The sequence below is a fragment of the Pristiophorus japonicus genome, chromosome 1 (assembly GCF_044704955.1).
Source record: "Pristiophorus japonicus isolate sPriJap1 chromosome 1, sPriJap1.hap1, whole genome shotgun sequence".
NCBI lineage: Eukaryota > Metazoa > Chordata > Chondrichthyes > Pristiophoridae > Pristiophorus > Pristiophorus japonicus.
Window position 1 is genome coordinate 320,946,367 of NC_091977.1, and position 27,176 is coordinate 320,973,542.

The window sequence follows — 27,176 nt, forward strand, 5'->3', positions numbered from 1 at the left end:
GAATTTGGATTGCACAGTCTGATTTATTTAGAGAGAACCTGATTTCCCAGGATACATCAGTACCATTTGGTCAACTCTACTAATGGAATATATTTCTAGCACGTTTTACTCAATAGCTTTTTTATCCAATTAATTTTGAAAAACAGGAGGACAAATTTCAACGGCTTTGATGTGGTAAAATTTATATTGATAGTGATTTAAAAATGCAGAGAGGTTTGTTTGTGCATGTGTGAGAAGGAGAATGAGAAAATGTATTAATTATACACATGTTGTAGCTTTTGTTTTGCATTTTATAAACTTCAGAAAACACATTAAGCTGAGGAGGGAAGAGAAGAGAGCGAAAGAGACCAACCCGCCCAGCAGTAAACTGACAGAATCAGGTTGGCCACCTGCTTTACATGCCGCCTGGTTTTACTTTACATTGACTTGAAATGGACATTGAATCAGGACATGACAAAGGCACACCCAGCCCAGTCAACCCAGCAAAGATTTCTCCATTAAGATCTGCGACTGATGTCAAAGTTGGGAGAGCTGTCCCACAGACTAGTCAAGCAACAGCCTGACGTAGTCATACCCACAGAATCATACCTTTCAGCCAATGTCCTAGACTCCTCCATTCTTGGGTATGTTCTGTTCCTCCTGCTGATTACCACCTACCACCCTCCCTCAGCTGATGAATCAATACTCCTCCATGTTGAACACCACTTGGAAGAAGCACTAAGGGTAGCAAGCAATGTTCCCTCTAATTTTTTTGTGTGTGGCCACTTCAAATTTGTGATCTTTCAGTGGCAACAGTTTGTGAGCAGCCTGCGCGGGACCTCCCAATTGATGCGCGGCCACATTCCTTAGGGGCAGCATTGGTAGCAAGGGCACAGAATGTACTCTGGGTGAGGGACTTTAATGTCCATCACCAAGAGTGGCTTGGTAGCACCACTACTGACCAAGCTGGTTGAGTCCTGAAAGTCATAGCCGTCAGATTGGCCTTGTGGTAGGTGGTGAGCAAACCAACACAAGGGAATAACCTACTTGACATCATCCTAACCAATCTACTTGTTGCAGATGCATTTATCCATAATAGTATTTTTAGGAGTGACCACAACACAGACCTTGTGGAGACCAAGTCCCATCTTCACAATGAAGACACGCTCCATTGTGTCATGTGGCACTATCACTGTGCTAAGTGGAATAGATTCAGAACAGATTTACAGCTGAAAACTGGGCATCTATTAGGTATTGTGGGCCATCAGCAGTAGCAAAGTTGTTAACCACCATACTATGTAAATCATGGCCTGGCATATTCCTCATTCCTCCATCACTGTCAAACCAAATGGCCAACCCAGGTTCAATGAAGAGTGTAGGAGCATGCCAGGAGCAGCATCAGATATGCCTGAAAACAAGGTGCCAACTTAGTGAAGCTTCAACACAGGATTGCATACATGCTAAACAGTGAAAGTAGAATGCTATAGACAGAGCCAAGTAAATCCACAACCAATTGATCAAGTCAAAGGTCTGCAACCCTGTCATGAACAGTGGTGGACAATTAAGCAACAAACAAGGAGAGGACGCTCTATGAATATCCCCATCCTCAATAATAGTGGAGCCCAACACATGAATCCAAAAGACAAAGCCGAAGTGTTTGCAATCATCAATAGCCAGGTGCAGAGGAGATGATTCTTCTCGGCCTCCTCCTGAGGTTTCCACCTTCACAGATCTAAGTTTTCAGCCAATTTGATTGCCTACATGAGACATCAAGAAACAGATGAGTGCACTAGACACAGCAAGGGCTACAGGACCCGACAACATCCCAGCTGTAATGCTAAAGATTTGTACTCCAGAGCTACCTGTGCCCTTAGCCAAGCTGTTCCAGTGCAGCTACAATACTGGTATCTATCTAACAATGTGAAAAATTGCTTAGTTATGTTCCGCCCACAAAGATCGGACAATCCAACTTGGCGCCCTCTCAGCCTACTCTCAATCATCAGCAAAGTGATGGAAGGAGTTGCCAACAGTGCTATCAAGCAGCACTTACTCACCAATAACCTGCTTGCAGATGCTCAATTTGGGTTCCGTCAGGACCACTCCATTCCAGACCTCATTGCAGCCTTGGTTCAAACATGGGTACAAAAGCTGAGCTCCAGAAGTGAAGAGAGAGTGACTACCCTTGACATCAAGGCAGCTTTTGACCAAGTGTGGCACCAAGGAGCCTCAGTAAAACTGAAGTTAATCGGGATCAGGGGCGAATCTCTCCAGTCGTTGGAATAATACCTGACATAAAGGGAGATGGTTGTGGTTGTTAGAGGCCCTTGGACATTGTCGTATGAATTCCTCAAGGCAGCATCTTCGGCCCAAATATCTTCAGCTGCTTCATCAATGACCTTCCCTCCATCATAGTCAGAAGTGGGGCTGTTCACTGATGGCCACACAATGTTCAGCTCCATTCACAATTCCTCAGATAATGAAGCAGTCCGTGCCTGCATGCAGCAAAACTTGGACATCCAGACTTGGGATGATAAGTGGCAGGTAACATTGTGCCACATAAGTGCTAGGCAACAACCATCTACAATAAGAGTGTAGAATCACCCCACCTTGACATTCAATGGCAATACCATCACTGAGTCCCCTACCATCAACATCCTCAGGGTCACCATTGACCAGAAATTCAATTGGGCCAACTGCATAAATACCGTTGCTACTCGAGCAGGCCAAAGGCTAGGTATTCAGCTGTGATTGGCTCACCTCCTGACACCCCAAAGTCTTCTCACCCCCTACAAGGTACAAGTCAGGAGTATGTTGGAATACTCTCCACTTGCCTGGATGAGTGAGCTGCAACAACACTGAGGACATTGAGGACAAAGCAGTCTACTTGATTAGCACCTCACTGACAAGCCTAAACATCCAACCTCTCCACCACTGGCACATTGTGCTGCAGTCTGCCCACTCCTTATAACCCTTTATTCCTTTACTGCTCAAAAATCTGTCTATCTCTGCCTTAAATGGATTCAATGACCCAGCCTCCACATGTCTCTGGGGCAGAGAATTCCATACATTTACAATCCTCAGAAGAAATTCCTCCTCATCTCTGTTTTAAATGGGCGGCCCCTTATTCTGAAACTATGACCCCTAGTTTTAGGTTCCCCTATGAATGGAAATATCTCCTCTGCATCCACCTTGTCGATGTTATCTTAAATGTTTCGATAAGATCACCTCTCATTCTTCTGAACTCCAATGTATAAGGCCCAACCTATCCTCAGAAGTCAACCCCCTCATCTCCGGAATCAACCTAGTCAACCTTCTCTGAACAGCCTCCAATATCCTTCCTTAAATACAGAGACCCAAAACTGTACACAGTATTCGAGGTGTGGCCTCACCAATGCCCTATACAGTTGTAGCAGGACTTCTCTGCTTTTATACTCTATCCCCCTTGCAATAAAGGCCAACATTCCATTTGCCTTCCTGATTACTTGCTGTACCTGCATACTAACTTTTTGTGTTTCATGCACAAGGACCCCTCCAGATCCCTCTGTACTGCAGCACTTTGCAATTTTTCTCCATTGAAATTATAATTTGCTTTTCTATTTTTCTGCCAAAGTGGATAACCTCACATTTTTCTACATTATGCTCCATCTGCCAAATGTTTGCCCACTCACTTAGCCTATCTATATCCATTTGCAGATTTTTTGTGTCCTCACAATTTGCTTTCCCACCCATCTTTGTATCATCATCAAATTTGGCTACATTACACTTGGTCCCTTCATCCAAGTCATTAGTGTAGATTGTAAGTAGTTGAGGGCCCAGCACCGATCCCTGCGGCACTCCACTAGTCACTGTTTGCCAACTGGAAAATGACCCATTTATCCCGACTCTCTCTTTTCTGTTAGTTAGCCAATCCTCTATCCATGCTAATATATTACCCCAACCCCGTGAACTTTTATTTTGTGCAGTAACCTTTTATGTGGCACCTTATCGAATGCCTTCTGGAAATCCAAATACACCACATCCACTGGTTCCCCCTTATCCACCCTGCTTGTTATGTTCTCAAAGAACTCCAGCAAATTTGTCAAACATGATTTCCCTTTCATAAAACCATGCTGACTCTGCTTGATTAAATTATGCTTTTCCAAGTGTCCCGGCTACTGCTTCCATAATAATGGACTCCAGCATTTTCCCAACAACAGATGTTAGGCTAACTGGTCTATAGTTTCCTGCTTTTTGTCTACTTCCTTTTTTAAATAGGGGCATAACATTTGCGGTTTTCCAATCCGCTGGGACCGCCCCAGAGTCCAGGGAATTTTGGTAGATTATAACAAATGCATCCACTATCTCTGCAGCCACTTCTTTTAAGACTCTAGGATGTAAGCCATCAGGTCCAGGAGACTTGTCCACCTTTAGTCCCCTTATTTTACCGAGTAGTACTACATTAGTGATTGTATTAAGTTCCTCCCTCCCTGTAGCCCCTTGATTATCCACTATTAGGATGTTTTTAGTGTCTTCTACCATGAAGACCGATACAAAATATTTGTTCAACGTCTCTGCCATTTCTCTGTTCTCCATTATTAATTCCCCAGTCTCATCCTCTAGGGGCCAACATTTACTTTAGCCACTCTTTTCCTTTTTATGTACCTTAGAAACTCTTACTGTCTGTTTTTATATTTCGTGTTAGTTTAATTTCATAATCTATCTTCTCTCTCTAATGATTTTTTTAATCATTCTTTTCTGGCTTTTAAAAGTTTCCCAATCCTCTGGCATCCCACTAGTCTTGGTCATATTGTATGCCCTGGTTTTCAATTTGATACCATCCCTTATTTCCTTAGTGAGCCACGGATGGTTCTCCCTTCTCTTATAGGGCCCAAGTTTCCACAAGAAAAAAAACGGGCGCCCCTCCGAGCTGGGCGCCCGTTTTTCGCGCCTAAAACGGCGCCTAAAAAAATCCTCGGTAGTCTCCACCGACTTACAGGTCCTGTGGCACTCGGCACGAGCTGTGGGGGGGGCGGAGCCAGGTCCCTGCGCTGAAAACAGTGCCGGGACCTCTGCACATGCGCGCTACAGTCGGCACGCAAGTGCAGTAGCTCCAGGCGCCGAACTGTGTGGGAGGGGCCCGAAGCACGCAGCCCCTAGCCCTGGCCCAATGGCCTCACTGGGGCTGTGTGAATTAGGCTCCTCCCACGGCCAGCTCCTGCTCCCCGCCCGACCAGACACTCGCTCCCCCCCCCCCCACCAGACCCGACGCGACACCCGCTCCCCCCCCCCCGCCCCGCCCCGACACCCGCTTCCCCCCCCGCCCCGCCCCGACACCCGCTCCCCCCCCCCGCCCCGCCCCGACACCCGCTTCCCCCCCCGCCCCGACCCGACACCCACTCTCCCCCCCCCCCCCGACCCGACACCCGAGACCCGCTCCCCCCCGCTCCGACAGAGACCCGATCTCCTCTCCCCCGCCCCGACCCAAGGCCCGCTCCCCGACCCGAGGCCCGCTCCCCCGCCCCGACACCCGCTCCCCCTCCCTCCCCTCCCTCTCCCCCTCCCCTCTCTCTCTCTCTCTCTCTCTCTCTCCCTCCATCCCCTCTCTCTCTCTCCCTCCCTCGCTCAGCGGCACGAACAGCTGCAGAATTCTCCCTGGCTGAAGCACTTTCACACAGGTAGGAAGATGGTTTATTTAATCTTTTCTTGGCTTATAAATATTTATTCAGGTTGGATTTATTTGTATAATATTTGTAGAAGTATAAATAAGGATTTATTGTCAAATTTAATGAGTTCCCTTCCTCCCCCCCCCCCCCCACCTCGTTCTGGGCGCCTAATTTGTAACCCGCGCCTGATTTTTTAATGTGTAGAACAGGTTTTTTCAGTTCTAAAAAAATCTTCACTGGCGCCATTCTACTTTAGTTTGGAGTACATTTTCACTGTGGAAACTTTCAAATCAGGCGTCAGTGGCCGGACATGCCCCCTTTTGAAGAAAAAATTCTGTTCTAAACTAGAACTGTTCTACCTGACTAGAACTGCAGAAAAAAAAATGTGGAGAATTGCGATTTCTAAAATAGTCCGTTCTCCACCAGTTGCTCCTAAAAATCAGGCGCGAATCATGTGGAAACTTGGGCCTATAGTCTTTCCTTCTCATTGGGATATATTTTTGTTGCGAGTTATGAAATATCTCCTTAAATGTCTATTTTCCCAGTCCATTTTAGCCAACTCTGCCTTCATACCTTTGTGGTCTCCTTTTTTTAAGCTTGGGACACTGGTTTGAGAACCAACTTTCTCACCCTCCAACTGAATTTGAAATTTAACCATGTTATGGTCACTCATTCCTAGAGGATCCTTTACTATGAGATCATTTATTAATCCTGTCTCATTACACAGTACCAGATCTAAGGTAGCCTGCTCCCTGGTTGGTTCCGCAATGTACTGTTCAAGGAAACTGTCCCAGGTACACTATGAACTTTTCCTCAAGGTACCCTGGCCAATTTGCTTTGTCCAATCAATATGAAGGTTAAAATCGCCCATGATTATTGCCGTTCCTTTATTACAAGCCTCCATTATTTCTTGATTTATACCCCGCCCAACAGAGTAGCTACTGTTAGGGAGCATATAGACTATGTCCACCTGCGACTTTTTCACAGTTAAGATCCAGGTCAGGCATGATCTAATTGAATGGCCTAATTCTGTTCCTATATTCCTGTCTATGTTCCTATATATTGTGGTCTACTATAGCATTGGTAGGAGTGACTATTGTACAGTCCTTGTGGAGAAAAAGTCTCATCTTTACAGTGAGGACACCCTACATTGTATATTGCTGCATTATCATCTTCCTAAGTGGGACATAGAAACATAGAAAATAGGTGCAGGAGTAGACCATTTGTCCCTTCGAGCCTGCACCACCATTCAATAAGATCATGGCTGATCATTCACCTCAGTACCCCTTTCCTGCTTTCTCTCCATACCCCTTGACCCCTTTAGCCATAAGGGCCATATCTAACTCCCTCTTGAATATATCTAATGAACTGGCATCAACAACTCTCTGCGGTACAGAATTCCACAGGTTAACAACTCTCTAAGTGAAGAAGTTTCTCCTCATCTCAGTCCTAAATGGCTTACACCTTATCCTTAGACTGTGATCCCTGGTTCTGGACTTCCCCAACATCGGGAACATTCTTCCTGCATCCAACCTGTCCAGTCCCGTCAGAATTTTATATGTTTCTATGAGATCCCCTCTTATTTTTCTAAACTCCAGTGAATATAGGCCCAGTTGATCCAGTCTCTCCTCATATGTCAGTCCTGCCATCCCGGGAATCAGTCTGGTGAACCTTCGCTGCACTCCCTCAATACCAAGAACGTCCTTCCTAAGACTAAATTGAACACAATATTCTAGGTGAGGCCTCACCAAGACCCTGTACAACTGCAGTAAGACCTCCATGCTCCGATACTCAAATCCCCTAGCTATGAAGGCCAACATGCCATTTGCCACCTTCACCGCCTGCTGTACCTGCATGCCAACTTTCAATGACTAATGTACCATGACACCCAGGTCCCGTTGAACCTCCCCTTTTCCTAATCTGCCGCCATTCAGATAATATTCTGCCTTCATGTTTTTGCCACCAAAGTGGATAACCTCACATTTATCCACATTATACTTCATCTGCTATGCACTTGCCCACTCACCTAATCTGTTCAAATCACCCTGCAGCCTCTTAGCATCCTCCTCACAGCTCACACCACCACCCAGCTTAGTGTTATCTGCAAACTTAGAGATATTACACTCAATTCCTTCATCTAAATCATTGATGCATATTGTAAATAGCTGGGGTTCCAGCACTGAGCTCTGCGGCACACCACTAGTCACTGCCTGCCATTCTGAGAAGGACCCGTTTATCCCTACTCTCTGCTTCCTGTCTGCCATCCAGTTCTCTATCCACGTCAATACATTACCCCCAATACCATGTGCTTTAATTTTTCACACCAATCTCTTGTGTGGGACCTTGTCAAAAGCCTTTTGAAAATCCAAATACACCACATCCACTGGTTCTCCCTTGTCCACTCTACTAGTTACATCCTCAAAAAATTCCAGAAGATTTGTCAAGCATGATTTCCCTTTCATAAATCCATGCTGACTTGGACCAATCCTGTCACTGCTTTTCAAATGCGCTGCTATTTCATCTTTAATAATTGATTCCAACATTTTCCCCACTACTGATGTCAGGCTAACCAGTCTATAATTACCTGTTTTCTCTCTCCCTCATTTTTTAAAAAGTGGTGTTACATTAGCTACCCTCCAGTCCATAGGAACTGATCCAGAGTCGATAGACTGTTGGAAAATGATCATCAATGCATCCACTATTTCTAGGGCCACTTCCTTAAGTACTCAGACTATCAGGCTCTTGGGATTTATCGGCCTTCAATCCCATCAATTTCCCGAACACAATTTCCTGACTAAAAAAAGGATTTCCTTCAGTTCCTCCTTCTCACTAGACCCTCGGTTCCCTAGTATTTCCAGAAGGTTATATGTATCTTCCTTCGTGAAGACAGAACCAAAGTATTTGTTCAATTGGTCTGCCATTTCTTTGTTCCCCATTATAAATTCACCTGAATCCGACTGCAAGGGACTAAGTTTGTCTTCACTAATCTTTTTCTCTTCACATATCTATAGAAGCTTTTGCAGTCAGTTTTTATGTTCCCAGTAAGCTTCCTCTCATTTATTTTCCCCCTCCTAATTAAACCCTTTGTCCTCCTCTGCTGAATTCTAAATTTCTCCCAGTCATCAGGTTTGCTGCTGTTTTTGGCCAATTTATATGCCTCTTCCTTGGATTTAACACTATCCTTAATTTCCCTTGTTAGCCACGATTGAGCCACCTTCCCAGTTTTATTTTTACTCCAGACACGGATGTACAATTGTTGAAGTTCATCCATGTGATCTTTAAATGTCTGCCATTGCCTATCCACCGTCAACCCTTTAAGTATCATTTGCCAGTCTATTCTAGCCAATTTACTTCTCATACCATCGAAGTTACCTTTCCTCAAGTTCAGGACCCTAGTCTCTGAATTAACTGTGTCACTCTCCATCTTAATAAAGAATTCTACCATATTATGGTCACTCTTTCCCAAGGGGCCTCGCACAACAAGATTGCTAATTAGTCCTTTCTCATTACACATCACCCAGTCTAGGATGGCCAGCTCTCTAGTTGGTTCCTCGACATATTGGTCGAGCAAACCATCCCTAATACACTCCAGGAAATCCTCCTCCACCGTATTGCTACCAGTTTGGTTAGCCCAATCAAGATGTAGATTAATGTCGCCCATGATAACTGATATATCTTTATTGCACGCATCCCTAACCTCACTGCTACTGTTTGGTGGTCTGTACACAACTCCCACTAGCGTTTTCTGCCCTTTGGTATTCCGCAGCTCTACCCTAATGTCCTTCCTTACTATTGCGTTAATTTCCTCTTTAACCAGCAATGCTACTCCACCTCCTTTTCCTTTCTGTCTATCCTTCCTGAATGTTGCATACCACTGGATGTTGAGTTCCCAGCCTTGGTCACCCTGGAGCCATGTCTCCGTAATCCCAATTATATCATATTCAACAAGGCAAGGAGAAATCTAGCAGACCAAAACTGAGTACTCATGAGGCACTTGGACAATTGGCAGCAAGTGACTTGTATACCACCACAATCTGTAAACTCCGGTAACTCAATCACTGCAGAGTATCCAGACTATGCCCTACTTTAGTAGTGTCACTGCTGATATTGTTAAGCTTCTGGTCAATGGTGCCCTCACCTATGTTGATGATTGGGGACTTCATGATGGTGGTGTAATTGAAAATCAAGGGTCGGGGATTGGGTATTTTCTTGTCGCATGCTTGTGGCCCGCATGCTATCTGACACTTGTCATCCCAAGTTTAGGTGTTGTCTAAGTCCTGCGTTATAGTGACATGGGCTGCTCCATTATTGGAGGAGTTATGAATGGAGCTGGATGCTGTAGTATCAGCAAACAGCCCCAATCCTGACCTTATGACAAAGGGAAGGTCAGTGATAAAGCAACTGAAGGTAATTGAGTTGTCTTGGGGAATTTCAGCAGCAATGTACTTCAGGCTACGATGATTGGCCTCTGAAAACCACAACCATCTTCCTTTGCGTCAGGTATGATACCAGCCTCCAAGATCACCTCGAAGTCACACACCATGATGTACCTTTGTGTGAAAGGGTAGTGGAAATCTACATGGTCAGAAGTGTGGTGGAATGCTAGCCACTTACCTGAATTAGTACAGCTGCAGCAACACTTGTGAAGCTCATCCTTCCACACCAAAGTAATCTGTTTGATTGGCTCCCCTGCCACTAAACTAAATATACACTATGGTATATGCTATCTATAGGATGCCAAGCTGCAACTCCATAAACCTGTTTCACCACACTGTCCAGACCTACTACCTTTACCACGGAGAAGACAAAAGTAGCAGCACCATGGGAACAACACTATTTCCTGCAATTCTCCACTCCCCAAGTCACACACCATCCTCACTTGCATTTATATCACGGTTACTTCATTGTTGCTGGGTCAAAATCCTGAAATTCCTTCTCTATTATTATTGTGGGAAAACCATCATCACAAGGTCTACAGCAGTTCAAGAAGGCCCACTGCCACCTTCTGAAGGTAACTAGGAATGGGCAATAAATGCAGCCTTGACTTCAGTCAGATTCCAAAAACACATTTAAAAAAAATGAGAACCTATCACACCTGACGCTAATGGTTCATGAAAGGCCATAATGGCAGCTATAGCTAGTAGAACAGAACTGAGTGCTAGACACAGGTCAAATAATCACTGCAGATATTCTCATTTGTGGCATGGAGAATGAATTTAGCCATGTGCCATACCAGAAATGCCTAGTGTTTGACTTAATAAATCCAGATAGTGAAAGTTTTCTTGGAACTGAGCAGGTTCTCAACCACTGATGAGGGAAGACCTTGATTAAGAAGTTGACCCAGAAAAATAACATTTCAGCTCTACATACAAAATCTGATCTGCTACTGCAAAAACACATTCCGCCTATGGAGGTTGGGGAATACTGGTTCTGCTCATTGTCAACATCACCAAGATCCATGGCTGACTAGTCTTACACTGTCAGTGTATGTATTCTACAATACCTATGGGGTGATCAGGAAGAGAGAAGCCTGGAGGACCTTCTCGCAACCGGGAAGGAAAAGAACGGCGTTAGAATGTAGGTCTATATAGATTGGAGCATGGGTCACATAGGGTAGGCAGTCCTTATGCGGCAAGACAAAAATAAATATCACCCAGAGCCAATCAAGATACAGTATGTTAAAGAATGCTTGAATGTCACAAGTGTTCCATTTCTCAGCACTAACGCGGCTCACTTTGATTGAAAAGAACTATATACCGTTTACATTCCTATTGGGACTCATATTTGCTGAAACACATGAAAACCACAATCTTATCTTCTAGTTCATGAGACACCATGATGTTATAGTTAAACATGTTCATCTGTTTCTTGAAAAGTTTGGTCAATGCACATATGTTTTAGATACTGCATAATAGGTTGCACAAACATGTCAAATTTCTTTATCTTTCACTGTTCCAGGTGTTATTCTCTGCAACACCAAAACTATTATATTCAAAACACGTGTCTGAAAACCATGCAGTTCAGAGAAACTAAAAGTAAACACTTAACAACTCTCAGAAGTTGGTGTTTCAACTATAAATAAAATACTACTTGCATTTTCACTTTTATTGAATCTCATTGGAAAAAAAAATTGAGAAAGATTTCTTGAAGAGTTTTTTAAAATAAGGCAAGAGGCAGCAATAACTTATTTGCCTTTAAAGTTCTGTAGGAAATCATGAGTGATTGCTGTTTAATCTGATAAATTCAAATGAGTAGGTTGCTTCTTAATGACAAACATGTTCTCATGGAGAAATTTTTGAATCCTAACCTATTGTATTAGAAAATACAGGTTGGCTACACCTTTAGTTCAAAAGAAAAGTTGTGTGTGCAAAGACCCATTAACAACCTGATTGCATTTAAACCTACTCTAACCAAACAACCATGTGGCTGTCCACAACTATTGGATAGTTAAATTGAGTACATATTAGGAGAGTTGGTAGGATCATAAATGGACTTCTTTGTAAATTACTAGTTATCGTAGCCACAAAGGCTAGCTTGCTGCTAAGCAGGAGCTGCAGGAACTCTGAAGCTGCATATTACGGGCCCAAGTTTCTCCAGGAGTTGCTCTGTTTTTTTTGGAGCAACTAGATTTTTTTTTGCAGTAACTTAAAATCGCAATTCTCCCCAGTTAAGTTGCTCCAGGGTAAGTGAGTTAGTTAGGTTTTTTTTTTAGTTCAGTTTTTATTTTCCAAAAGGGGGCGTTACCAGCCACTTACGCCTGTTTTGGCCATTTAAGCAAGTTTAACCAGCTAAAACTTACTCCAAACTAACTTAGGCCAGTGTAAGTGTACGTTCTGAAAAACCCTGCGGTAAATTAAGAAATCAGTGCAGGCAGACAAAGATGGGGGGGATGGGGACTTTGCAAAGCACATAACACCTTTACAACAACATTAAAGAAGCATAAATACATTTTAAACACTAAGCACTAAACAAAGCAATACATTTGCACCAAGCACTAAACAAAGCACAAAAAGTAATAAGCAATTAATTAACAAATAAAAAAAATTGAAAGAACCCTGCATCTAAACACCAAGATCAAAGTAATAAACAGAAAATAGGTGCAGAAGTAGGCCATTCGGCCCTTCAAGCCTGCTCCACCATTCAATATGATCATGGCTGATCATGCACTTCAGTACCCTACTCCCGTTTTCTCTCTTGATCCCTTTAGCCGTAAGGGCCACATCTAACTCCCTTTTGAATATATCTAACGAACTGGCCTCAACAACTTTGTGGTAGAGAATTCCACAGATTCACAATTCTCTGAGTGAAGAAGTTTCTCCTCATCTCGGTCCTAACTGGCTTACCCCTTATCCTTAGACTGTGACCCCTGGTTCTGGACTATCCCAACATCGGGAACATTCTTCCTGCATCTAACCTGTCCAATCTGTCAGAATGTTATATGTTTCTATGAGATCCCCTCTCATTCTTCTAAATTCCATTAAATATAAGCCTAGTCGATCCAGTCTTTCTTCATATATCAGTTCTGTCATCCCAGGAATCAGTCTGGTGAACCTTCGCTGCATTCCCTCAATAGCAAAAATGTGCTTCCTCAGATTCGGAGACCAAAATATTCAAGCTGTGGCCTCACCAAGACCCTGTACAATTGTAGTATGACCTCCCTGCTCCTATACTCAAATCCTCTCGCTATGAAGGCCAACATGCCATTTGCCTTCTTCACCGCCTGCTGTACTTGTATGCCAACTTTCAATGGCTGATGTACCATGACACCCAAGTCTTGTTTCATCTCCCCTTATTACCATTCAGATAATAATCTGTCTTCCTGTTTTTACCACCAAAGTGGATAACCTCACATTTATCTACATTATACCGCAGCTGCCATGTATTTGCCCACTCACCTAACCTGTCCAGGTCACCCTGCAGCCTCTTAGCGTCCTCCTCTCAGCTCACACCACCACCCAGCTTAGTGTCATCTGCAAACTTGGAGATATTACACTCAATTCCTTCATCTAAATCATTAATGTATAAGCAATCAATCAATAAGCAATCAATCAATAAAATAATAAAAAATAGAAGTCCTACCTTAGGGAACGCAGCGGGCCGCCGATGAGGGAGCCTATTCGGCCAGGGCTAGGGGCGGCATGCTTCGGGCCCCTCCCACACAGCCTACAGAGCGTCGCACAGATTCGGGCCGTCAGGAGCTACTGCACATGCACGCACACTCTAGCGCGCATATGCAGAGGTCCCGGCACTGTTTTCAGCGCCGGGACCTGGCTCCGCCCCCAATCCACTGGCCACGCTACGCCACCACGGAGGAGAGTTTGGGGAGCGGCCAGAATCGGGAGGAAGATTTTTGGCGCGCTTGGAGGCGGACAAAAGCGGCACACCTCGGGTGAGTGTGCCATAAAAAGGGGTTGGGGAAATTTGGGCCCAATGTCCCTATGGAAGACTACTCGGGCAATTTTAACCTGACTCACCCGTTAAGAAACTGATGGAATCATGTGCAACACTAGTTTTATATCCCGCCCAATTTTACTCTCCACTGAAGTCAAGTTGTGAGTCGACACAATATTTAACATGTCGACAAGTCTCAGATTTTGAAACAAATTGTGAAGTATCATTGAAGTTAACGGAGAGTAATTCTGGGCGGGGTAAAAAACATTTTTCCACCCGATTTTGCAGGCTTCCCGCCCAGCCAATTAGGTTAAAATCAACACCTCATGTTCAGGAAAAAAAAAGTTGAATAAGCATGGATTGCTAAAATATCAAGCAGTTAAATCTACCTACAATGTATGAAATCACCTGACTTACTTTGTTCATGCAGTTTTGCTAATTACACTAACAGAACTACAGAAAAATAATTTAAGACACATTTGACTTTGTAAACTGCATTTGCATACAGCTCGGATGTGATGCAATACAAAGAAAATTAAATGAGTAAGTACTATTAGCCGGTTCCCCTACCGTTCCTTCGGAGTTCCAATGCCATGTTTGCCCAATAAATGGGTGCTAAGATGTTTCTTCATAACAAAGGCCCATCTGAAAAAAAAATCAGAAACAGATACTTTATTCATTTCTACTTTTTACGACAGCAAAGGAGATGAAAGTAAATAGTGCATTAGAGGAATGTATATTGCTAATTGTAATAATAGGAACAAGGCTTAGAAACTCATAAATTGAGGAAGTCTGGGCTTAATCTCGTTACTCATGGTTTGGTGGATTGAACTTAAACAAACTGATTACAACTGGCTCACTGAGTGCTTCTGTACATGCATGAACACAGATGTGCCTCCTCAGTCTATGACCTCAGCTCTCACCAGTTGCTTGCTTAACATTCCTCCATGTGGTTCTGTTATAATGACACTCACTACGAAACAATTTCAAGTGGAAAATCTTGAATGGCCCATCATTGAAAGGCCTCACTGCTAGACAGCCACGTTTATCCATACTCACGATGGGCCACTACGTAATGTGCCAAAAAGAAACAACGTATTTCTTAACAGCACCACTTTGGACATTGGTGGAGAAAGGTAGAGGGGCATAAAGCCCAAAGCTCTGGAATTCCCTCGCTAAAGCTCTCCGCCTCTCACTCCTCCTTTAAGACGCTCATTAAAACCTACCTCTTTGACCAAGCTTTTTGTCATCTGCCCTTATATTTCCTCATGTGGCTCAGTGTCATATTTTGTTTGATAATGTTCCTTTCAAGCACCGTGGGAAGTTTTACTATGTTAAAGACGCGATATAAATACAAGTTGTTATTGTTGTTGAAGAAAGATCTTGGCCGAGAAATTCATTTCAGGTGGTGGAGCAAAACGGGCGATATCGGATCGGTCACACATTATACGCAGCGCCTGATATTCAGTTCCATTACAGTCAATTACAAAGTATTGATAGCTTAAGTGAAGGGGCAAAACTGTGGCAAATGGATTTCAATGTTGGCAAATGTGAGGCTGTCCACTTTGGGGGAGAAATTCAGGGTGTTTGTGCCTCCTGTTGGGTGCAAACAATTTTTCGCCTGGGTGCAGCCCGCTAACGACTCCCACGAAATTCCGCGGGAGTTTAGTGGCGGCGGTCTGGCAGTGCCTCTCTCCGCTCCGTTCCATTGACAACATCATCACCTTGCGCAGCGACCCGTTTTTGCCCTGGAGCGTAAATTCAGTAGCGCCCCGAAGCTGCGCCAGGCAATGCCAGCGACAGCTTCAGGGGGTGCGTACCAGGCTGTGGACTGTAGAAAAAAAAATCGGCCGACTTACCGGTCGCGGCCTGCTGCATGTCGGATCATGGGGTTCATGCTGCGATCTTGCAGCCTGGCACTCAGCTTGAGTGCTGGGCTGATGGCATGGCACCCCTCTCCCCAGTAATCCAGGTAGGAACCCGCAGAGTCGGCAGCTTAGCCCTCCCCTATGCATCCCATCACGTAGCACTGCGCCCCTCTCGGATTCCTTCTGTCTCACTCGTGCCCACGGAGCAATTGCCCCAAATTTAGGTTGTGGAGCGGGACTTCCGCGCCTCTCGCAGGAACCCCCACCTCGCAGCTGTTACCGCCCCCAAACGGGGCGCCATGAAATATCCCCCCCTTTAGACTTTAAAAGGATAGAACATGGTACTTTCTAAAGGGCGAAAAGCTAAAAAAACAGTGGGATCCAAAGAGAGTTGAGGATCCAGGTCGATCATTAAAATATTATGAACAGATACAGAAAATAATTTAAAAGGCTAATGGAGTGCTGGCCTTTACATCTGGAGGACTTGAATGCAAGGGGTAGAAGTTATGCTACAGCCCTGGTTAAACCACATCTGAGCAGTTCTGGGCGCCACACCTTAAGAAGGATATATTGGGCTTGGAGGGAGTGCAGCGTAGGTTTATCAGAATGATACCCGCCATTACCCGGGTTAAATTATGAGAAGAGATTACACAAACTAGGGCTATACTCCCTGGAATTTAGAAGGTTAATAGGTGATTTGATCGAAGTTTTCAAGATATTAAGGGCAACAGATAGGGTAGATAGAGAGAAACTATTTCCACTGGTTGGGGAGTCTAGGACTAGGGGGTATAGTCGAAAGATTAGAGCCCGGCCTTTCAGGAGCAAAATTAGGAAATACTTCTACATACAAATGGTGGTAGAAGTTTGGAACTCTCTTCCACAAATGGCAATTCATGCTCGATCAATTGTTAATTTTAAATCTGAGATTGATTGATTTTTGTTAACCAAAGTTATTAAGAGATATGGGCCAAAGGCAGATAACATGGAGTTAGATCGCCAATCAGCCATGATCTCATTGAATGGTGGAACAGGCTCGAGGGGCTAAGTGGTCTACTCCTGTTCCGATGTTTAATGGAACTGAATATCAATCTGACGGGCTGCCGATCTGATACCACCTGTTTTGTGCCACTGCCCGGACAAATTTCTAGGTCCTTACTTCTGTCAGTACAGCTAGGAGTAGTTTTGATCTAGCCATTAGATTGACGCAAATGCAATACCAAAAAAAAATCAATATAACATGTGGTATTCGTGCCATTCAAAGAGAGGGAACAAAAATGGCAGAAGTTGTCAAAACCTGTAAACGAACATGCTTACTTGAAATCAATACCTTGCAGTTAAGTTGCAAGTTGACAACATTTAACATGCCTACAAGTATCAGATTTTGAAACAAATCATGAAGTACCCATGAACTCAGAAAGCCTATAAAGAAATGATTGCCACAAACACAAATTATAGATCTATTTACTGATAGTAAATCAAAGTAGCTATTTTTTGGCTGACAAATTTTATCAACCAGTTTGTTGATTAACTCAGATAAGTTATCAATGTGCAAAAACGATTGTTTGGGAAATAATGCAACTTCTACTATTGAACTGTTTCATATTCAGAGTCCAGAAGTCAAGGTGATTCACAACTTTGCACAAAAATAGTCAATTCACAACTTTATGCAAAAAAACTGTAAATGAGCATCTTATGAAAAACCACAGCCTAATAGAATAATGAGGCACTATGGTGTTGTACTTTTTTAGAACTATTGTTAATGGCAATTTTATTTCTGAGTCATTCCCATTGCTCAGTCTGCATAGGTCAAGTCTCTGCTGCTAGGAAGGCAGGTTGGCTGCTCTCACCAATGCCCGCGTTGAGTATATTCAAGGCTGAGAGATAGATTTTTGGACTCCAGGGGAATCAAGGGATCTGGGGATTGGGCAGGAAAGTGGAGTTGAGGTCCAAGATGTTCAATGGAACTGACTATCAATCTGTCGGGCGGCCGATCCGATACCACCTGTTTTGGCCTATTCCTGCTCCTAATTCTTATGTTTTTATGTTCTTACCCATGTGCTGGGAGGTGCGAGTTACCATTGAGGCTATTCCGTCTGACTTTTACTTCCCCTTCTCAGAAAACCCACAACTTCCAAATGGCATCCCACAGTTTGAAGTGAACTGGGCAGAACGGGAGTCCTCCGGCTCAACAACATTGAGCATTGGTCCTCCAATACATTGTCCCACTGTGCTATACTTCTAACATTGAGTATTCCAACAGCAATCGCAGTATGATTAACCATACAGCTAGCAGCAACAAACCAGCAATGCATTGCACATTAACATTAATATATTTAAACAATACAGCAATATGAATACAAAACAAACTTTATTGTTGCTTTGGATGCTATTAAAACATCCGTAATTTAAAACGCCTAGAAATTAAAATTCTCATTCTTGTTTTCAAATTCCTCCATGGCCTCGCTCCTCCCTATCTTTGTAATCACCTCCAGCCCTATAATCCCTTTCCACCTTTGTGCTCCGCCTCTTCTGGAATTCCCTCCCTAAATCTCTGCGCCTCTCCTCCTTTAAGATGTTCATTAAAGCCTATCTCTTCGACCAAGCTTTTGGTCATTTGGGCCAACATCTCCTTACATGGTTCAATGTTGTAATTATAATGTTAATTGTAATACATCATACAATGGGACTGCAAGTATGAGAATTTTGAAAGATCTAGGGGCGGAATCGCCTAGCCCCCCGATTGGGGGCGGTAGCCTTCCGGGACCGGGAATTTTATTGCCCGCCCGCAAGTCCAGCCTCTGATGGGGAATTGGGCCTTATGCCCCTCAAAGGAAGCGGAGCACTGTCTCTGGCACTTCGCTTCCTTTGAGAGATGCTCCCGGGGCGGTAGCGCGGTGCTGTGTCCAGTGCTAAGCGGATGCTCCATGTAGTGCTAACGCACTACAACACTCCTCCCCTTCAATTAAAGGGGAGGGCCACTGCGCACTTTGCATAGCCCTTTGGTGGCCGCAACTGGGCTACCAGGCCACCAGGGACACGTGGGACCGGGCCAGCAGCCTGGCACCCAAGATTCGGCCGACCAACAAAAATGGCCTCCCCTTTAAACAGCACCCTGAGAGCAGATGCTCGGCAGCTTCGCGGACATCCGCCCACGCCAGCCTCGTGACCCACGGGGCATTTTCCCCCATGGGATGTTAAGGGGTCGGTGCGAGGCGGTGAGGGGTCATCACCGGTTGTGTGGCAGTCCGGGGCGCTAACTGCAGAGCACGGCACTGCCAGGGCAGCGCCTCCCAAACCTCTGGGGCAATTTTCCGGGAGGTGGTAGCGCTCCCCTCCCCCTGGTGAAAACGGCCTTGCTAACTATAAAAAGGGGCAATTTCACCCAACTAATTTTTACATGAAAAAGAACAAGCTCAGATGGAAAAAAATTCAAATTCCTCAAATCACAAAAGCAAAAGTTAGTAAAAGTTATTCAAGGCAGCATGAACTATAAAAGTTATTGTGATTATTTTAAATGTAGCTGTCCTTCATGTATCGTGTTATCATGTGCTAAGAGGCAATATTCATTGCATTATACATCCATTTCAAAATGCAGAGTTTGTGGGAAAAAGCTTTTATTTAGCATACAGAACTAAACACGGCATGCATATTCGCCAAGATTCCATGTAATGTTAACAGCAGCATTGTGAAGCTATCTTAATGGCACCTGCTGCAAAGAATAGAGTTTCATATTCAAGATGGGCTGTATAACCCACTCTTAGTCTGAGCGCTCAAACAAACTTATCATTTTCACTTGATTGTGAAAAACAAGTCTCTTTTAAAAAGGTCCTGTAACTTAGTGTTACTCATTTGTTCAAAATGATACAACATAAAATGGAAAAAAAAAATATTCAAATGCACTTGCACAATGCTTCAAAACAATAAACTCTTGTTCTTCCCCATCAACTCACCACTCATATTCTCTTATCCTCAGTCAGCAAGGTAGCTCACGCTGGACTGCATCGGCCTCGAGTTCTGTTCGGTAACACCTGCCCAAGAGATGCACTCTCCTTGAAGGGTTGGTTTTCCCCAAAAGTATTATCTTCATCCATCCTTAGATGGGTCAACTCTTGCTATTGTGATAGCTTGGCCAAGTACCAGCAAACGTATCCCACTAGGGATATTGGCGCTGGTGTCAGTAAAGGCTGATACTCAAACACAGTTATTGAATACGTAACTGCAACACTCGCAAATAGTAACTGTTCCACCTCTGGCTAAAATGGGCACTCAAGCCCTCAGACTCTTCCAAATCTTCGAAAACATTACTTTCGGCATCAACTTACAATAAACACATATAGATCAAGCAGATATAGGCGGATAGATAGAATATTAAAGTTACTGTTTACAAATAGGCCAAGCTTTCCCATTTCTCTCCAATTTTTTTCAAATATCTTTATCACTTGTTTGTTCCGATGCAGGTCTAGGTGTAATTACCAAAGCAGGAGCTAAATGTTGTAACTGCAAAGAGGTTAACTATCTTTACAAAGTAGAGCTGGTTGACCAGTGATATAATCAACTTTCTTGACAAAAGTTATCGATTTGTTCTACTCAGCACTTAAGATAACTTGTTTTATTGTCTTCATTGGCGACTGAAGCAATCTTCTCTCTGCTGAAGATAACCAACATGTACAGAGACCACAGGAACTACGGGAGACCAAACGCAGATCGTATGACTGCTTTTCAGAACACCTTCATTCAGTCCATAAGCGTGACCCCGAGCTTCCGGTCACCCGCTACTTTAATTCTCTGCTCCATTCTCACTCTGATCTCTCCATCCTCGGTCTCTTACACTGTTCCAATGAAGCTCAAGGCAAGCTTGAGGAACAACACCTCATCTTTTTTTTAGGCACTTTACAGCCTTCTAGACTCCAGGGGTAATGTATTGACGTGGATAGAGAACTGGTTGGCAGACAGGAAGCAGAGAGTTGGAATAAACGGATCCTTTTCAGAATGGCAGGCAGTGACTAGTGGAGTGCTGCAGGGTTCAGTGCTGGGATCCCAGCTATTTACAATATGCATCAATGATTTAGATGAAGGAATTGAATGTAATATCTCCAAGTTTGCAGATGACACTTAGCTGGGTGGCGATGTGAGCTGTGAGGAGGATGCTAAGAGGCTGCAGGGTGACTTGGACAGGTTAGGTGAATGGCTAAATGCATGGCAGATGCAGTATAATGTGGATCAATGTGAGGTTATCCACTTTGGTGGCAAAAACAGGAAGACAGAATATTATCTGATTGGTGACAGATTAGGAAAAGGGGAGGTGCAACGGGACCTGGGTGTCATGGTACATCAGTCATTGAAGGTTGGCATGCAGATACAGCAGGCGGTGAAGAAGACAAATGGCATGTTGGCCTTCATAGCTAGTAGATTTGAGTATAGGAGCAGGGAGGTCTTGCTGCAGTTGTACAGAGCCTTGGTGAGGCCACACCTGGAATATTGTGCTCAGTTTTGGTCTCCTAATCTGAGGAAGGACGTTCTTGCTATTGAGGGAGTACAGCGAAGGTTCACCAGATTGATTCCCAGGGTAGCAGGACTGACATATGAGGAGAGACTGGATCAACTGGGTTGTATCTACTGGAGTTTAGATGAATGAGAAGGGATCTCATAAAAACATATAAAATTCTGACGGGATTGGACAGGTTAGAGGCAGGAAGAATGTTCCCGTTGCTGGCGACTTCCAGAACCAGGGATCACAATCTAAGAATAAGGGGTAAGCCGTTTAGGACCGAGATGAGGAGAAACTTCTTCACTCAGAGAGTTGGTAACCTGTGGAATTCTCTACCGCAGAAAGTTGTTGAGGCCAGTTCGTTAGATATATTCAAAAGGGAGTTAGATATGACCCTTACGGCCAAAGGGATCAAGGGGTATGGAGAGAAAGCAGAAATGGGGTACTGAGGTTGAATGATCAGCCATGATCTTATTGAATGATGGTGCAGGCTCGAGGGGCCGAATGGCCTGCTCCTGCACCTAATTTCTATGTTTCTAGACTCAACATCGAGTTCAACAATTTCAAGCCATAACCTCTGTCCCAATTTTTTTCTTGTTTTTTTCCTCTTTCCCTCGGCAGCTGTTGATGATTCTGCCGTTTCCATTTACACCTTATCTAGACTCATCTTTTGTTTCTTAAATTGTCCCATTACCATCTCATCTTGCCTTGCACCATCATCCCTTTTGTCTCTTAATCTCTTCTGCCTTCCATCCTATCACAGAACTTCCTTTTTGTTCTTTCCTCCCCGCCCCCCTTTCCCTGCCCCTACACTTGTTTAAAAACCTGTTACATCTCTAACTTTTTCCAGTTCTGAAGAAACGCTAACTGTTTCTCTCTCCACGTATGCTGCCTGACCTGCTGTGTATTTCCAGTATTTTCAGCTTTAACTTAAGATAATGTATCATTTATCTGTTCACTGTCCAACTCTGTCATTCTATGCAATGACTTGATTACTGTGTTTGTCTTGTTGATGGGATGTTAACAACTCTGTAGATGTTGGTGTCTTCAGCAGACAGAAGATTGCTTTAGTCACCAATGAAGACAATAAAACAAGTTGGGGCAAGCACACTTCCCTGAAGGAAACACTGCATAGATGTGATAAGACACTGAATGTGTATTTACCATTATCCAATGTTTGCAGCCAGATGCAGTTCACTAGGCATGCCATCTTTTTAATGAGGCTCATATACAATTGAGGACTCTTGAAGTGTTAGTTTGACTGTGAGGCTTCTTTTTATATTCAAGCATCAAAACTACTTTTAATTCAAAAGGTCAAAAATAAAGGCCTAACTTAACAACTTATATTTATATAGCACCTTTAACATAATAAAACCTCCCAAGGCGCTTCACAGGAGCGTTATTCAAAAAAAGCAAAATTTGACTGAGGCATATAAGATGTTAGGCCATATGACCAAAAGCTTGGTCAAAGAGGTAGGTTTTAAGGAGCTTCTTAAAGGAGGAAAGTGAAGTGGAGAGGCGGCGAGATTTAGGAACGTAATTCCAGAACTTAGGACCTAGGCAGCTGAAGACACGGCCGCCAATGGTGGAGCAATTAAAATGGTGAAATGTTCAATAGGCCAGAATAGGCGGAGCGCAGAGATCTAGGAGGAGGTTACAGAGATAGGGAGGGGCGAGGCCATGGAGGGATTTGAAAACAAGAATGAGAATTTTAAAATTGAGGCGTTGCTTAACTGGGAGCCAAACAGTTCAGGAATCAGTAACATCAGATTTTTAATGGGAGCAATTGAACTGCCCCTGGCACTGTTGGAGGAACTGAGTACAAAGCCGCCTGACAGTAATTTATATTACACCAACCTCTTCAGATGCAGCTAAAAAGCAAAAGAGGAAGTCTCTGCAGGAGTACCACCCATTTTTCTTCTGCATTGAACTCACCTCTCGGGCACTATTTGAGAGCAGGGTCGAGAAAAATCATCCCTATGGTGTTCAACAGCTTTAGAATATAAAGACAAATGCAGTTGAGACTCTGTCTTTCATGAGGATGGATAGCAGGATTTGGCATAAGTACATGAGGGAGAAAGGAGTAGAGGGATATGCTGATAAGGTTAGATGAAGAAGGGTAGGAGGAGGCTCATGTGGAGCATAAACACCTGCACAGAACAGTTGGAGCGAATGGCCTGTTTCTGTGCTGTAAATTCTATGTAAAATAAAGATAAATATAATTAAACTAAACTGATAAAAATAGGTGTACGTAAACCTACTTTCCAAGTCACCTTTAGAGTTAGTTTCCCTAAACCCAAGATACAAAGCTGTACACTACATTTTCTATTGGAAGGATAAATTATGCAAAGTGAGCTATATCCTGTTCAGATACTAATAATACATCAGGGAGTAAGCAGGGAAATCTTTTGTCATATTCCGATCACCTTTCTGTTCTAGTAAGGGAAAAGGATAACAGACAGTTAGCAATGTGTTATGGGGCAGTGATACCTGAAGGGGTTCAAGTTGCATCACATGCCTAGAGAGTGGACCCAGGGTAGTTTACTAACCTTGTATGTACTTTATAATGTCTTAAGAGTTTTACTAAGATTACAATTTTTTGGATGGCAAACACCATATTCCATGGCTCAATCTGCTGTGATATTGTTGACATGTATTGAAATTATATACTTTTTGATTTTCTGGGAATAACAAATTACATATATCTATGAAATAACAATAGTATTTCATTAATGGATACCTTAACACACAGCTTCTTAAAAACAAAATAAAGCTTATTCTATTCTTTCTTTCCATTTCTTTTCTTTTTTTTCCCTTGGATATCTTTCCATGCCATGTATCATTCCTGTCGGAAAGGATTTGCTCCCTCGGCTCTCCCAACATTGCTCCATAATCAGCTGCAAAAGGGTTTAGGAGACTGGCTAGTGATGACATGGCTTCAATGTTCCTTCAAGTCCTGTGGTGAGAATGTCGAACTCGCTAGCACATGGAATGCTTGAGGCAAATAGCATAGATGCATTTAAAGGAAAGCTACACAAGTACATACGGGAGAAAGGAATCGAAGGTTAGGTTGATAGGGGGAGATGAAGTGAATAGAGTGTGAGGAGGCTCGTGTGGATCATAAGCACCAGCATATTGGGCCAAATGGCATGTTTCTGTGCTGTAAATTCTGTGGAAATACAGAGTGCTTCTCCATAATAGCATGGATAAGTTCAGAAACTTCTAAAATTTGATTTGTAAACAGACAATGCTCTTTTAAAGGTATAGTTGGGGGACCCAAATTGGTCTCAGACCAGTATCTCTGGTCTCTCCTCCCTCCCTATCTCTGTAACCCCCTCCAGCCTTACAACCCACCGAGATCTCTGCGCTCTTGCGCATCCACGATTTTAATCGCTTTACTATTGGCGGTCATGCCTTCAACTGCCAAGGCCTTAAGCTGTGGAACTCCCTCCCTAAACCACTCCACCTTTCCACCTCTCTTTCCTCCTTTAAAATGCTCCTTAAAAACTACCTTTTGACTAAATTTTGGTCATCTGTCCGAATATCTCAAGTGGCTCGGTGACAAATTTTGTTTGATAACTCTTCTGTAAAGTGCCTTGGATGTTTTACTGCGTTGAAGGTGCTATATAAACATAAGTTGTTGTTGAATGCAATTGGCAGATCGGAGTTCTATTGTTAACTTTGTCTCGTTCTGAGCTCTGGGGCAGCAGAGTTTTGATCATGCAAAGAACTCTACTCCTCAGGGGCTCATTTTTAATGTTAGGTGAGCACAGGCAGGAACAGGACTTTAAAAAATTGGAGAAATAAGTTTGCGAAGTTCTAAGGAGGTGCAATGGCCCACATGGACATTTTAAAATGAGGCTTTGTCACACTGTACCCAGTGCAAAGTCCAGTCAATGTTAAACTACCTCCTGGAGATGGTCTCAAGTCTCGCTTTACACAGATTGCCAACCAAACTGCCGATTTCACATCAGCCAACACCTAAAACCAGTTTACAAAGTGTCAGCTGTGTCTCAGTGGGCAGCACTCTCGCCTGAGTCAGATGGTTGTGGATTCAAGTCCCACTCCAGAGTCTTGAGCACATAATCCAGGCCAACACTCCCAGTGCAGTACTGAGGGAGTGTTGCACTGTCGGAGGTGCTGTCTTTCAGTTGAGGTGTTAAACCAAGGCCCAGTCTTCCCCTTCAGGTGGATGAAAAAGGTGGACACTATTTCAAAAAAAGAGGAGAGTTCTCCCCAGTGCATTGGCCAATATTTATACCTCAACCAACATCACTAAAACACATATGATCTGGTCATTATCTCTGTCATGTATTCAACCAGCATTGTAACCCATGTATAATCTGACCTAAGTTGTACACTGTGAGAACAATGACCACTAGGTGGTGAACTTGTGGGAGACACTCCTAACCATGACCATCAGATATAAAAGGGGAAGCTCCACCCACTTCCTGCACTTGAGTGCTAAGGAATAAAGGACAGGTCACAGACTGACCTTCTCTCAAGCATGGGCCTCGTGTGCATTTATACTGTATAGTAAGGACGTATTAATGGCGACAAGAAACTGGGATTTAAACCACGCTAGCATGGCCACTCGCAGACAGACGAGAGATACTGTGTTAAGGAATGGTTGGGACAGAGATTCAACATTGTTAAAGCAGCACACAGTTCTCCAGGCAGACAAGGGCAATCGAGCATGCCCCAACATGTAGTCGAAACTAGAGGGGGAGTTCGACAGAGACAATGGCAAGCTGAACGGCAATTCACGCCATTGCAAGGGACAATGCGGCCAGTAATGGGGCCATCAACACCTGTTAATGGCACACTCAAGGGCAATAACAGGGGCAGTCAGGGACGATCGACTGGCAAGGGACCTTTTCTTTCAATCAGCAGCTCATGCTGGAGGCGTAGAGACACACACTCAGCCGGAGTTTGCAGAGGTGAGCAAAATACCTGCAGAAATTGCAGAAATGAACGCTGGGGGAAATCGCTGGAAGCTGAAGTTCAGCGAGTTCATGTGGAGCACATATATAGTTCATACACCAGGACGCCACCGATAATGATGAAAGTGCTCCTCAATGGCATCCCAGTATCAAGGGAGCTAGACACGGGGGCCAGCCAGTCCCCGATGGGTATCAAACAGTTCGAAAAGTTGTGGGCGTCCAAGGCCAGGAGGCCAAAATTAGCGCCGATTGACGCACAGCTACGGACATACACAAAGGAGATCATTCCGGTGCTAGGCAGCGCCACGGTAGTCGTGACCCACAAAGATTCGGAGAACAGGTTGCCACTCTGGGTTGTCCCGGGGGACGGTCCCGCACTACTGGGGAGGTTGGCTTGCTATCATGAACTGGAAATGGGGCAATGTCAATGCAATTTCCTCTGTGGAGCGAGTATCATGCTCACAGATCCTGGACAAATTTGACTCATTATTTCAACCCGGCATTGGCACTTTCATGGGGGTCAAGGTAGTGATTCACATAAACCTGGACGCCAGGCCAGAGCGGTGCCGTACGTGATGCGGGAAAAGACAGAAGGCGAATTGGACTGCCTGCTGAGGGAAGGCATCATCTCGCCAGTCGAATTCAGTGACTGGACGAGCCCGATTGTGCCGGTGCTCAAGGCGGATGGGTCGGTCAGGATATGTGGTGATTACAAGGCCACCATCAATCGGGTGTCACTCCAAGACCAGTACCCGCTACCGAGAGCGGAGGACCTCTTTGCGACGCTATCCGGTGGCAAACATTTTTCAAAATTGGACCTGATCTCAGCTTACATGACCCAGGAGCTGGCGAGTGAGTCGAAGAA

General features: G+C 44.1%; 1 protein-coding gene across 3 annotated transcripts in view; it reads right to left on the bottom strand.

Moving 5' to 3' along the window:
- znf407 (zinc finger protein 407) overlaps positions 1 to 27,176 on the bottom strand; it is a 732,915-nt gene that overhangs the window by 424,542 nt on the left and 281,197 nt on the right. For all 3 annotated transcript variants that reach the window (XM_070888603.1, XM_070888602.1, XM_070888609.1), the window contains one exon: positions 14,583 to 14,657. In XM_070888603.1, coding sequence (XP_070744704.1) covers positions 14,583 to 14,657 — 75 coding nt within the window. The remainder of the gene's footprint in view (positions 1 to 14,582; positions 14,658 to 27,176) is intronic.